This window comes from Chiloscyllium plagiosum, unplaced genomic scaffold (genome assembly GCF_037043375.1).
Source record: "Chiloscyllium plagiosum isolate Xiang-an unplaced genomic scaffold, Cpla_swu_hap1 HiC_scaffold_10, whole genome shotgun sequence".
Taxonomy (NCBI): domain Eukaryota; kingdom Metazoa; phylum Chordata; class Chondrichthyes; order Orectolobiformes; family Hemiscylliidae; genus Chiloscyllium; species Chiloscyllium plagiosum.
In genome coordinates, this window is record NW_028270148.1 from 23,576,683 (window position 1) to 23,591,791 (window position 15,109).

The window sequence follows — 15,109 nt, forward strand, 5'->3', positions numbered from 1 at the left end:
CCAGCCCTTAGTCCCAATTCCTCTGCCCCCACTGCATCTGCTCCCAGGAGGGCCAATTCTACACTAGGACATCCCAGATGGCATCCTCCTTCAGGGAACACAATTTCTCCACCCATGTGGTCGACAATGCCCTCCAGCGTATCTCCTCCACTTCCCGCAACTCCACCCTTGAACCCCACCCCTCCAACCTCAACAAGGATAGAATGCCCCGGTCCTCATCTTCTACCTAATCAATCTCTGGATACAGCACATTATCCTCTGCCATTTCCACCACCTACAGTCAGACCCCACTACCAGAGAGATATTTCCCTCTCCAGCCCTAACTGCATTCCGCAGAGACCATTCTCTCAGCAACTCCCTCATTAGGTCCACACCCCCATCAACCCACCCTCCACTCCCTGCGCCCACGCCTCCCCCTCCAAACCTTCATCCAAGGCCCCAAAGAGTCCTTCCACATTCAGCAGAGATTTTCCTGTACATCCAAACACCTCAACCACTATGTCTGTTGTTCTCGATGTGGTCTCCTCTACGTTGGGGAGTCGGGACGCCAACTCATGGAACGTTTCAGAGAACATCTCTGGGACATATGCACCAAACAATTCCACCACCCTGTGGCCGATCACTTCAACTCCCCCTCCCATTCCACCAAGGGTACGCAAGTCCTGGGCCTCTTCCACCGCCAAAAACAAGCCACCCAACAAGTGGACTTGACCTGACAACAAAGGTACCATTCCACTAGCCGACAGTACAAGAACTAGGGAACTCAGCAAGAGTTGTAACAGAGTTGGAATTTGAGGAAGAACTGTGAGTGATAACAATGTGGAAACCCCAGGCTATGAGCGTGGCGGAAGTGAGGATGAATGATTTGCAAAGAATTGGACAGGCAGTTGAACAAAATAAAATGACAGGGTCATGGGGATAGCGCTCAGGACTGATGTATTCCTGGGCAGAGAGCCAGCATGGGCCAAATGATCTCCTTCTGCGCCAACTAATTAAGCTGAAAAAGCATTTGGCTTTGGCTGGAATTAGTCACAAACCCATGAAAATGCATGCTCGTGTGTTGGAAATCTCAGTGCCCACTGGCACCAAATGCACCCCCATATTTCTACAGGAGAGGTAAAGCAGTACACTTCCATAAGTGATTTATTTATAGGTTTTACAGAGGTTTAGAATACAGCTTTAATATGCTTTTAAGATGATCATACAAGAGCTATCTGCTTGTGAATTATTTTTGCTTCAATTTACAACTTACAATACAATAATCTGGTTCTTTTATTTCTTCAGTGTAACTGTACACATCATGTCTCTTTTGGCTGTCCTGTAGCAGCTTTGCGACCTGGCAAGTTTGAACTGTGTGGGTTGTAGTGCAGTATATAATGTGTGGAGAACATAACCAGGAACTTCACACCTCTACGGTTGTATAAAACTTTTTTAAAAAAAAAACCTTATCGAAACAACACGCCTGCTCCACAGGGCAGACACTGAACAAGGTAAAAACTGTCACTGACCAATGTTCCAGACACAGAATAGCACGACCTTTTTTAAAAAAAAACATACAAACGGACTATAAGTTGCTATCAAAGAATTTACATTTGTCATAAAACTCTAAAGTCAAAGCAGTATAAACACATACTGCATTTTATCAAATACGTAATACAAAATATTTTCACCACTGTTATACATAGTGTAAACCATGTGCTAATAACAAATGCTATTTTGTGTGAATGATTGTGGATGCGGTGTGCTTTCTCACTTTGCATGTCCCTTATTGAGAGGGCTTTCCTTTCCATATAAAAAGAAGAAGCACATTAGGAATCCATTTGGTCTTTCCGTTCATTGGTAGAATTGGGGTTCACCCCCCAGCTTGAGGAAACGATATGTCCATTTGGTGTCTCCTTCCTTAATGGCATCAGTGACTGACGGCAAACACTCATTGACAAGGGGGTGCTGCATAGGCAGAGTCTTTGTACGTCACTTCTGGGTGGGATCTGGTGATGGCGGGGATTAGAGGGGGGAAGAGGGAGAGGTGCGGAGCGTAGGTAGGATTTGTACAGTAGCGGGGCTGGGGAGAGGGAAGGGGGATGTGCAGCTCTTCGCAAATTACTCCAACTTTGACTCTTTCTGTGCCTCTGTAGTTACGCAGTAATTAGGCTGCTCCGAGGGGACGTAGCCTGGCAGACACACACACTTGTACGATCCATCAGTGTTGATGCATTTGGCGTTCCGGCAAAGTGACATTTTATCATTGAGCTCGATACATTCATTCACGTCTATGGCACAGAGAGAAGACAGAACAAAGCACAGGGAATAAAGTAACGTTTGAACAGGCCTGGTCTTACTGCAAGATGCTAGTCAGGGGCTGAATTTTATCATGATATTCCCAGTTGAACATTTTGACAAAGGGTGCTTCCTCCATATGCTGGTGGAATGTTATCTCTGCTTCAATATCATTCTAATTAAAGGTAGTATTTCAGAGATCGAATGATGACTGGTGTGATACTGTCAGAGCTTAGACACTGCCCAAAGGAGGGATCAACATGCCGATTTCTCAGAAATTTCTTAAACAAGACAGTCCTGGGGGAGGTGGTGACGTAGTGATAATGTCACTGGGCTAGTACCACTGAACCCCAGGCCCAGGTTCAGGGGAAGTTGTTACACTGTAGCTTACCACCTGGTTCTGGATGACCAGAAACCTCCTGCTGGAAAGGTTTACAGATTAAAAATCAACCCCTTTAGGGCTGGCACATGATGCAGACTCTTCACGTCAACCATTGTCTCCCATCACAGATGTTATTGGTCATTACTGGTCGCTATGAAACATATGCATGAGGATCGGGATTGAGAGCCACTCAGCCTCTGACTGGTCTCCTCAATGTGAGGAGCCCATGTCTTCCAACACAGTTGGCTTAGTGAGCTGATTATGTGGAGCATATGCCTTTGGAACACAGGGTACATGACCCTGTGAAGTCATCATGCCAAGGTGGTCAAAATCCAGTCACGCTGCGAAACAATATTTACAGCTGAGTTTCTGCTCCAAAGCTCCACCCATTAAAGTAGCTGGCTCATTCTTCAATCTGCTTTTGTCTTCAGTTGTGGAACTGCCTGGAGTTGTATCATTTGGAAAGGAGGACACCCTGACCTGACCTGATTAAAGTTTTGAAGGTGATCAAGAGGATTAATAAGGTGATCTGGACAAACTGTGCACTGGGGTAAAGGGATCAGTTAATGTCCCTTGCAATTTAGCTCGTTAGGATTATAAAAGGGAGTTATAAAAGGCACTATTACAAACAAAGAGTTGTGAATAACTGATAGTGAAAAACGATTGAAGTGCACTGTATAAATGGACTCAAAACAACTTGGTATCTTTCTGAGGGGAGAAGGATTTGAGTCTTAAGGGAGAAGGTGGCAAGGGAAATTGAGATGATTAAAAAGCTGTATGTAAGTTTGCTTATTGAGCTGGATAGTTCATTTTCGGATGTTTCGCCACCATACAAGGTAACATCATCAGTGACCTTCCAGTGAAGCACTGGTGTTAGTGACCCACTTTCTATTTATGTGTTTAGGTTTCTTGGGTTGGTGATGTAATTTCCTGTGGTGAATGGGGTCCAAGGTGATGTGTTTGTTGATAGAGTTCCAGTTGGAATGCCATGCTTCTAGGAATTCTTGCATGAGTCTCTGTTTGGCTTGTCCTAGGATGGATGTGCTGTCCCAGTCGAAGTGGTATCCTTCCTTATCCGTATGTAAGGATACTAGTGAGAGAGTCATGTCTTTTTGTGGCTAGTTGATGTTCATGTATCATGTATGCTAGTGGTTAGTTTTCTGCCTGTTTGTCCAATTGTTACAGTTACAATTTATAAAATACCTTGCAAGGACTGTAACAAACACTATGTTGGACAAACAGGCAGAAAACTAGCCACCAGGATACATGAACACCAACTAGCCACAAAAAAACATGACTGTCTCTCACTAGTATCCTCACATACGGATGAGGAAGGACACCACTTCGACTGGGACAGTACATCTATCCTAGGACAAGCCAAACAGAGACACGCACGAGAATTCCTAAAAGCATAGCATTCCAACCGGAACTCTATCAACAAGCACATCAATTTTAGATTAGATTAGATTACTTAGTGTGGAAACAGGCCCTTCGGCCCAACAAGTCCACATCGACCTGCCGAAGCGCAACCCACCTAGACCCTCCCCCTACATTTACCCCTTCACCTAACACTACGGGCAATTTAGCATGGCCAATTCACCTAACCTGCACATTTTTGGATTGTGGGAGGAAACCGGAGCACCCAGAGGAAACCCACGCAGACACGGGGAGAATGTGCAAACTCCACACAGTCGCCTGAGGCAGGAATTGAACCCGGGTCCCTGGCGCTGTGAAGCAGCAGTGCTAGCCATTGTGCCACTGTGCCGCCCTTGGACCCTCTGAGAAAAAGAACAGGAAATAACATCACCACAGGAACTGACATCACCAACCCAAAGAAACCTAAACAAATAAATAGAAAGCGGGTCTCTAAGACCAGTGCTTCACCGGAGACTCACTAATGATGTGACCTAATATAGGGATGAAACGTATGAAAATGAACTTTCCAGCTCAGCCAGCAAACTTACATCAGAAACCTCAACCTGATTAAAAAGCATTTGCACTTGTTGGGTCATATGACTGTCTTGCTGGCAAGCATGGTGCTGCAGCAATGTCTTGTTATGGATTAACTAAATCACAGTTCCATTTTGAACAAGCACCCTGAGGTTGATCTTACCAACACACTCCAGCTTGCTGATGTCCAGCTGGTAGCCATCATAGCAGTCACACGTGTAGCCCTCCTGCACTCTGACACAACGCCCATTCTCACAGCCATTCAGGATACCGCATTCCTCAGCCTGCAGTCCCTCGAAACTATCAAACGGATCTGGGGAGCAAAGTGGACACAGCCATTAACGAGCAGCAGAACTCTGACATGCTGTAGGTTCCAGATAGGGGTTAAAGCCAAACTCTGACGACACTCTTTCACACGCCCAGTTTGTCAATCCGTGACTGGATATGCCACCTGGTGGTTAGTTCTGTGGCATGGGTAACTCTCTGCTGACTGAGTGGGAGATTTGGGCTAGCATCGGACAAGATGAGGGGGTGAGGAGGTAGGTAACTGATTGGGAAGTTTGGTATGATTCCTTTGCAGAGAGAAACTCTCCATGAAACTTGACAAAATTGACTCTTTGCTGATTTCTGCTAATACCCAAAGGGGGAGGGGGGAAGAGAGAGAAGAGGGGGGAGACTGGTGCTAAGTTTGACCTGAGGGTCACCACACCTCAGGCGAGAGGCCTTCATGCCAAGGTGGGATCACCACACCATTAGCATTACTGTGCTATGCAAACCAGCTGTCCAGCTAACTGGGGTAAACTCTGGGCAAGGAAAGGTTATCCCATACATGTTCCTTCCCTCACCCGGACAGGGGAGACGAGGTGATGAGGGACTGACTTTGCTGCTAGGATTAACATTCACTGAAAGTGTATAGATTTTGCACTCAATGTGTCCCCTTCATCAACAAAACTAAATAAAGAATCACACTTGGCTTGTGAAAGTGAGCTTCAGTTCACCAGCTATGCTCACTGATAAAGCTGATAGCTTTGCGTTTTGGTGCATCATGTGGCGCCTGGTCTGAAGGCAATTTACAGCTGGCTGGCACAGCCACCAGGTGGCGATAGATGCCTGTGGATTTGATGGAAATGTTCCTGTCTCATTGGCCTCGGAATGACATTTTGGTGACATAGTGAACAGAAACTGTGTGTACTATTTCTCAGCTGGTGCAGCCTGAACGAGTCACCAAGCATTCTGTACAACACATTTACTTGGTGCTGGGCTGACAGCTGCCTGGATTGGGAGTGTCAGGCTGAAGGAATGTTGGGCAATAAACTACCTTCACCCCCACCAGGACCACCCACCTCTAACTCACAACAAGCCCCCAGATGTTAAGGATGACTTTGCAGGGTTGACTTTTCATCTCTGACACTGGACAATCTGCCTGGTCTTATTCTCTCTCTCTCTTCCTTCCACCCCCCCCCCCCCCCCCCCCCCCCCCCACCTCTCTCACTTACCCCCTCTCTCCCTCCATTCCCTCCACCCTCCACCCCCTCTTTCGCCTTCCCCACCTCTCTTTCTCCCTCTCTCTCTCTCTCGCCCTCCCCCTCTCTCTGCCTCTTCCCCTCCCTCCCTCTCTCCGCTCCTTCCCCTCTCTCTCCCCGCTCCTTCCCCTCTCTCTCCCCGCTCCTTCCCCTCTCTCTCCCCCCACTTGCCCTCTCTCTCCCTCCCTCGAGGTTCAGGGTAACTGAATAGTTTGCTTGAGATCACTTCTGAGGGGAGATAAGGGATGACTGCATTGCTGTGGGTCTGGAGACACATGTAGACCAGGCAGGGTAAGGACAGTGGATACAATTCCCTGAAGGACATTGCTGAGAGATTACGTGGGTTCTACGTTTAATTATAGACCCTTTACTCCTCATCACATGCAGACGTGCATTTACGTAGTAACAATGCGGAGACTGTGCAGGGTAGAATTTGCCTCTGTTCCCAGGTCCCTGATAGATCCCACTGGATCCCAAACTCACCCCTGTACTTTCAGACACTTCCAACTACATTTTGAGGCACTCGGTTCCTTGCTGTCTTTTTCCCCCAAAAGGACAAGAAAAATAACGTATTCCCCCACAGGGAGAGTTCAACTTACAGTGTGCGTCGACAAAGAAGGGCAGGTTACCACGTAGTGCCTGCTGGGAGTGGTACTCAGAAGCTGGGACTGAGTAGTCAGGCTGATACGGAGGCATCAATGCATCCTGACCATACTCATGCCGTCTCCCAGGAACAGGAAGGTTACAAAGTCGTGCGTAGTCATCTGTGAGTGAACAAGAAAGCTAGATTAACAATGGAGTTGATGCAACACAATTCTGACGCTTACACACCCGCATGCAAACAAATGGTTGACCGCGAGACCTTCATCATTGTTGGGCTCAAACCTGGAAACTCTGCCCCCTACTGGCTGTGCCAGGAACGCAGCTCACCACCACCATCTCCAGAACAATTAGGGATGGGTAGTTCATGCTAGCCCAGCCAGCGTGCCCACGTCCCTGTGATTGGATACTGAGACAGTGAGGTCAGGAGCGGCCAAGTTAAACAGTCTCCCCCAAAATTGGCTCAGTAGTCCGAATTGTTCCACGTTTAGTTCCGACTGGCTTTCCAGTGGCTTCAGTTGAAGGTACTGAGGGCAGAATATTGCTTGCAGTGACTCCACTGCCTGGTTGAAGAGTCTTGAGTCTGGCAGAGGGGGTTTGGGACAGAGTGAGACTTGGGGGGGGGGGTGGTTCAGATGGGTGGAGGGGTGGAGGAGTCTGGCTGGGTGTATGAATGGGCCTAGGACAGACGGGGTATGGGGGAGTGGAGCTGGGGAAGTGGGGGGAATAGGGATGGGGATAAGGGGAGTGGGTCCGGGAGAAGGGAGAGTTGGTCCTGTATTGGGGCAGAGGTCTGGTGCTGGGGGGGATGGGATTGGGGGGACATGCGGAGGTGGTTAGTGGTTCAATGTGTTACCTCCTCAGGGTCAGGACACTCAGGCAGCCAATGAGTTCCCAGAATCTAGACCTATGTGGAAGAAGGCCCTGCCCCCAGAGTGCCGTCAGCCAATCAGAGCTCCAGCTCCTGGCCAAGCCCAGGCAGCGCCATCAGGGGCGGTGGTCGCAGCTGGAATTGCAGTCTGTCCACACAGAGAACAGCAATGCAGAGCCGGGTTGGCTTCCCCGGGGGGCCAATCGGGCAAGTTCCCAGACAGGGGTCTGGCGGTGTGTGTGGTGGTGGGGAACATCATGAGGTCGACTCAGAAGGCAAAGCATTGACCTGTGTCGGGGGGAGAAGGGGTAGTGCAGGTCCCCTGGGTGACCAGCAGGTGACCCCCCCTCACTCCCACAACCCTGTGTAACAGCCAGAACCCCACCCCCCAACCGTCACTGGGGACAGTAATAAACCCTCAGTGCTTCCCACTGTCGGCCAGTCTGCTCATTCCATTTCAAACTGCATTGCAGACACTCCTTCCCCATCCTTGCCCTGTCCCTCCTTCCCCTGCAGGAAGCTCTTGCAAAGCTTTTCGCACCATAACATGAGGCAAATCTCCTGTGACTAATCAGTTAAAAGATGGCTCCTTATTTTTGTTTGGGAACATCCCTGGTCTATTCCTCCAGCTCCTCAGCTTGCCTTGTACAGTGTCACTTTGGGGTGTGGTTGCTCGAGAGGCAATGGTGGTCACCCTTGGGGTGTAAGAGCTGCCGAACGTGTCCAAAGTCAGTCACCGAGGGAGAGTGTCTCCGAGCAGAACATTCTCTCGCAGCTTTTCCAGCAAACATCTGCAAGAATGTCTGACTTCAAAGCCAAAATCTCCTGGGCCCACGAAAAGGGGGGACCTCCATCCAGCCTTTCGAACAATGGGAAGATAAATGATCCGCGAATCTGTTGTGAGGATGGTGCTGTCAGGAGGCTTTGTGGTACCCCCCCCCCACCTCTCCAAATAATGTATTTTACATCCACTTGAAAGGGGTTGAAGTCTCATTGGCATCCAATGTTGCAGCCTTCCCTCAGTATCGCCCCAAAGGGTCAGTCTGAGACGGAGTATTGTACGCTGCAGTTAGGGCCCCAGGCCTGGAGATGGGGAGGTGGTGATAAGAGGCAAGTGGTGGGTCAGAAAGGTTTCTGCAGAACTCAACACCCATTGTCCCAGACGCACAGCCACTGAATTTGAAAGACACAAGTTAAGCTTTCACAGCTGGGACTGTTTTGATATTGGCTGCTGTGAACAGACAAGAATTTGTTGGGGTTTAAGTCAAAATACAATCCAAAGGCCTCCTTCTTTCAGTATTAAAATAAAACAGAGTCAAAGTTAGAAATGCGCTTGATGTCCATGCATTTCTTTGAAAAAATGAAAATGAAATAAATCTCATGTTTGAAATAATGTAATTGTTAAAATGTCTTGGGTTAACTGCATATACAAATAGGAACTCAAATCATACATCCATTCAGACCAGAAGGTGAATGAACAGAGCTAGGCCATTCAGCCTATCAGATCTGCCCTGCCATCGGATCAGATCATGGCCTCAACTCCATTCTCCTGCCTCTTGCCCATAACCCTCCGCTTCCTTACTGATTAAAAATCTCTATCTCGCGCTGGAATATACTTCACAGCTTAGCATCGACTGCCCCCTGTGATATAAAAAATTCCACAGATTCCCTATCTCCTCAAGGGGAAAATCCACCCCACCCCCCACACCTCCAGTCTTTGTCTTAAATATCTGACTCCTTATTCTCAGCTATGTCCTTCTCCCAGAAGGGCAAACAACCTTCCTACATCTACCCTCTCAAGTCCTCCTTGAATAGCTTGTGTGTCAATAAGTCACTTCTATTTTCCAAATTCCAAGGAGTACAGGCCCAATCTACTCAACCTCTCCTTCTTCGGCACCTGGTACCTGTTGAGTGAACCGCCTATGCACTGCCTTCAGTGCCTGTACAACTTTCATTAGGTAAGGGGCCAAAACTGTCCATGCTATTCCAGTTGTTGTCAGCCTCATCTCCTGTGGTCCCAGGCCATGTTTGTTCTCTTCAAATAGTAGGAGCACTCAATGGAGGGTTGAGGCCCACAAACAGAATGTCAAGTTCTGCTGCTCACCCCCTTCAACTTCACATGGCACCAATCAGGGACGTGGATGAGGCCAGCACAATCTCTCTAATGTGGTGCATGAGGAGCAGGTGCCATATTTCCAGCTGTGTGTGGCCTTACACTATCCGAGCAAGTATCTCTGGAACATAAGAAGAGTTAATTGAGCCCCTCAAGCCCTGTCCAAGTGCTTAGTGGACAATTTCTGGTCTAATCCAATGTCCATATGGGCCTATGCCCCATATTTCTTCACAAGTGTAGCTGTCAGAAATCTTTCAACCTCAGCTTTAACATTAACAACCGATCATGGAGCAGTTGCCACTAGGACTTCCAAACGTCCAGCATTTCTTTAATTTTTAGCATCGCAATTTCAGTCATTTTCTGTCATTGGCTTGTGCATTTGACCTAATGAACATCCTGAACAGACGCTACTGTTGTCAAGAGAATCAAAATGCAAGGGAATGCTAATCATTCTCAAAAACTATCTGCAAGTTAAATTTAGCTTCTGAAGCAAGTGTTTAGAATCAAGTGAGAAAAGATACAAACTGTACGAACAGCTAGATTAAAAGGACAAAAGGTTATAAACCTCAAAGAGATGGAAAATCTCAGATATATAAAATAATTACCTCCCCACCCTATGCCCACTCCAAATCACTCAAACATAGTGACAAGAAGGGACTTAAGGTTTAACTCAGTTCTCCCAGCTATTCACTCGAGGAGTTAATAGCATCAATCGATTATAAACAGTTAGGTACTGGCTGGTGTTGCAGGATGTGTCGGATTCTGTACTATTCACAAGTTGAGTCTCCTGTTATGATACATTGTTATGAGAGCCAGATCACTGACCCTGTCCCTTGAGCTTTCTCCAAAAGCCAAGCGGGCTCTCCCCGATCCCACCCCCACCAACAAGCTTTTTGACTGACCTCCACACAACCCCCCCCCACCCCGGTATTAAATCCGATATAACAAATCTCAATTCAATCCGAATGCCCTGCTTCTAATTACGAAACTGCTCCAGATGGAAGAAGGTTCTGGAAGACACAGCGCCGGTGAATGGGAGACAGGAGAGGAAGGTTCTGGGGATGGGTTTCTCGCCCCGAGATGACAGCTCCATCCTGTTGCCCTCCCTCCCTGCTGCCAGGCTTGATGAATGTTTCAGCATTTTCCATCTCGTGGCAGCACTTGGAGTATTTCATTCTGTTAGTGAAGTTGTGGCCTGGGTAACCCTGAAGGGAACTGTTTGAACAGGAAAAGGTCTTTTAAGGCCAACAAGCCTGACCCTTTTCCAGGCATCACCCTGCACCGACTCCCCTTTCTACCTCTCAAAGCCTTCACCTTCTGGGAACCCAACCAGGGGTCTCTTGCACCAACTGAAAAGCACCCTCTGGTAATCTATTCCATTGGCTTCTGGTCTGAGAGATCATCCTGATTTACCCTCTATCCCCGAATCTGTACAGCAAACTATCTTGCCAAAGGTTTCCTCTCCCTTTATCTCGATGATTCCCCATGTTGGGGCATCTTGCTCCAGCAACTAGTTTCTCACACAGGAGAACAGAGGCTGGGTTTGAGCAGGTAGTTCAACCTCTCTGGGGAGGGAGTCACAAACCTCAAGGAGCAGACGAGAGAAAAGCTGAAGGAGTCGGAATGAGGGGCTGGAAATAGTCATTCGGGAGGTGAAATAACTGCACAGAGGCTGGGTCCTGTCACCAAGTCACACTTTCTTTACTAGTGCACAGTACACTGGCTGTGACTTGTGAGCCCAGAGTCAATTCTCAACTGAGGAGATTCTAACCTCTTGGGTTTTGTTTTGACAAGATAAGAATATATTTATGTAGCAACATACTACCTGAAACAGCAGTGGGAGAAGATTCAATAGTTTTCAAAAAGGAACTAAATAAATCCTTTAAATGGGAAAAATCTACAGGGTTATGGAGAAAGAGCAAGGTAAGGTGGAGGGGCAGGGGAGAGGCACTAATTGGAAAACTCCTTCAAAGAGCTAGTACAGGCACAATGGGCTTAATGGCCTCCTTCTGTACTGGTCAGCCAGGCTTTCCTGATTGGTCCAGGTAACCCCAATCAAGTTGTCAGTGAGGTCCACCTGGTTCCAATCATGACAGGAGGAAATTGTGGAAAGCCTGGCCTGGCCTGTGGGGCCTGCTCTTTCAGCCTTCCACTTCGACATCTAAAACAGGTCCCCTCAAATAGGAGGCTTTTGCCTGCCTAACTCCCCTTTGACAAAGTAACTGGGTGTGACCTACTCAGGATTTGACCACCAAGAGGCAATCTTTGAAATATATATTTTTATAAACCTTCTAATAGAGGCAGGAATAGTGTGAATGCCAGACCACATTCTCTCACCTCTCCTGATAAGCTGTTCTAACATCCCTCAGTGCCCTCGTCCCCACCACTTGAAGCTTAAGATGGGGACCAGCTACTGGAGAAGGCAAGCTGTGCAAACTCAATGCTACCTACACAAACTCATGGACAACCTCAACTGATCGCTTGGCCCCTCTTGCTTTGGCACCCGACATCCAGTCTCTCACATACATCTGGCCAGTGGTGCACTGTGTATGTTGCTTTAGTCTTACCAGAACATAGAGCTGCCCTCTCATTAGAAAGAGAGGTGACTGGTGGTGATTTAACTTGAAGGCCACCAGACCTCTGGCAAGGGGAGAGGTTGTGAAGGAGAATCCTTCGTGGTAACCTCATCCAGTGATGGGAATTGAACCCCCCGCTGTTGGCATGACTGCTTCGTAACCTGTCCATCCAGCCAACAGAGTTAATGGTGCTGACAGATAATTGTCCTTTTGATAGGAAGTGCCAATATAGTAGCCCTTTCATGACAAAATAAAACCTTTTGTTCACCAGCACGTCGCTTCCCATTGCCAGTCAGGAAGCTGCTGAAGAACATTTATCTTCTTGAGTAGAATGACCAGAAAATGCAATCTGCACAAGGAGTGCTAACTTTCTATAACAATCTCCATGGTGCCACTCTCATTCAGTAAGCAAGCTCCGGGATGCAGGAAAGCTACATCAATAACTTGTTTATAACATCAAATGGGAGGTCCATCTGCGGAAGGAATAAGGAACTGGGCCATTGACTGATACATCTCAGACTCGGCTAAGTCTGAGTGGGAGCTTCAGCTGGAGTTACCTCAGCATCCTCCCTGGAATAAGAGAGAACAATCTCTCGCACTCTCTATTTCCCATAACCACGAGTATTGAGAAGTTCAGACACTGTAGGTAGCCAGCGGATAACAGCATCCCCCCAATCAGGCATCCATTCCCCCCATGGCTTTAATGATCCTAATGGATTAAACCAAAATTCCCAATGTCATTCCTTGTGCTGTGGTAAATTGGTGGAGTCGATGGCCTAGTGGTATTATTGCTGCACTACTAACCCAGAGACCCAGGTAGCGTTCTGGGGACCTGGGTTTGAATCCCACCCTGGCAGATTGATGGAATTTAAATTCAATAAATATCTGTAATTAAAAATCTAATAACTGCTATAAATCCATTGCCAACTGTTGGAAAAACACACCGGGTTCACTAATGCCCTTTTGGGAAGGAAACTGCCATCCTCACCAGGTCTGGTCTACATGTGACTCCAGACCTACAGCAATGTGGTTGGCACTCAACTGCTCTCTGGGCAAATAGAGATGGACAATAAATGCTGGCATTGCTGGTGACACCCTCATCCCATGAATGAATAAAAGATAAAATAAAGTTACCACTCGTCACCCTCTGAGACCCTGGATCTCAACAATTCTGGGTGTCTTGTACATCACCTCCTTTTCTCCCCAACACTGGTAACTACTGTATCTTCAGCTGCCTGCACCCCATTCACTGGCGGATCCACCAGCACTAAACTAACACTCCATCATCAACCCCAGCTCGGATTTCAAAACCCTTTCAAGAAAAGCCCACTTTCAGCATGGAGTCTCCAGGCCTCTTCCTATGCCACGATGAATCGAAAAATAGTGACTAGGGACGTTTTTAAAAAAATTTTTTCCGGAATGTGGGTGTCACTGTCACGATTGACCATCACCAACTGTCCTTCAAAAGGACTCGCTCCCCGCAAACATCCCTTCCTTTTCTCCCAACCGTTCTCAGAATACAGGGATCACAAATGATTGCAACAGTTACTACCCCTGAGACTGCCTGGAGACCAACTTGAACTATCTCTGTCGCAGTTTGCTAACATCGAACGCATTCCTGGCTTATTCCAGAGGTTAACTAAGAGTCCACAATATTTTTAGGGAATTGGAATCTTCAGAATCTCATAGATTCGCCCTCTCTTTCAAACTGACCTGTGTTCATATTTTATTCACAGATTTTTATTTTTCATTTTTAAAAATATCAAACTCAATTTTAAAAGGTGGGATTTGAACTCTTGCTCTCTGAATTATTAGTACAGGCCTCGTTACATCGCCTTTGACTTCATTTGATATATTTGATTTCCTGATGCCTCTGAATCGCTTCAGGATGTTTTCCTATGTTGCAGACACTCTGTAATTGCTAGTGATGGTTGAGATACAACTAAAACACAATAATGTGGTTAAGCAGCTACATCTGGCACTCACACCTCAAACAATGCTCAATGCCAGGAATGTTATTGGTGTCCAGGGTCACAATGGGCTGGGGACAGCTGTTCTTAATTTCCAATCTACTGAAGCAAAGACCACAGCATTCCCACTGGCCTCTTTCACCGTCACTCCCAGGTTGCTGGAAACACACTGCTGCTGCAGTAACTCACCAAAACTGCAGCAACTCTCCTAAATTGGCCACGACTCACCAAGACCCGCGGCAACACTCCAAAACCAGCCATACCTCTCCAAAGCCGGCCACAACCCTCCAAAACCAGCAACAACTCCCCAAAACCGGCCACAAGTGTCCAAAGCCGGCCACAACTCCCCAAAACCGGCCACAACTCCCCAAAACCTGCAACAACTCTCCAAAACCAGCCACAACTTCCCAAAACCGGCCACAACTCTCCAAAACCGGCCACAACCTTCCAAAACCTGCCACAACTCTCCAAAAGCAGCCACAACTCTCCAAAACAAGCCACAACTCTCCAAAACCCGCAATAACTTTCCAAAACCCATCTCAACTCTTCCAAACCAGCAGAAACTCTCCGAAACCAGTTGCAACACTCCAAAATGCACCACAACACTCCAAAACCAACCATGGGTGGCACGGTAGCACAGTGGTTAGCACTGCTGCCTCACAGCGCCAGAGACCCGGGTTCAATTCCAGCCTCAGGCGACTGACTGTGTGGAGTTTGCACATTGTCTGCGTGGGTTTCCTACGGGTGCTCCGGTTTCCTCCAAAAATGCGCAGGTTAGGTGAATTGGCCATGCTAAATTGCCCGTAGTGTTAGATTAAGGGGTAAATGTAGGGGAATGGGTCTGGGT

General features: G+C 47.5%; 1 protein-coding gene across 5 annotated transcripts in view; it reads right to left on the bottom strand.

Annotated features, from left to right (window-relative positions):
* Positions 1-1,125: 1,125 nt before the first annotated feature.
* The window catches only part of ltbp1 (latent transforming growth factor beta binding protein 1), a 425,536-nt gene continuing 411,552 nt past the window's right edge, over positions 1,126-15,109 (bottom strand). For all 5 annotated transcript variants that reach the window (XM_043695510.2, XM_043695509.2, XM_043695511.2 and 2 more), the window contains 3 exons: positions 6,732-6,896; positions 4,773-4,922; positions 1,126-2,270 (listed from right to left, as the gene is read on the bottom strand). In XM_043695510.2, the coding sequence (XP_043551445.2) occupies positions 2,101-2,270; positions 4,773-4,922; positions 6,732-6,896 (485 nt within the window). In that variant the 3' untranslated portion in view covers positions 1,126-2,100. The remainder of the gene's footprint in view (positions 2,271-4,772; positions 4,923-6,731; positions 6,897-15,109) is intronic.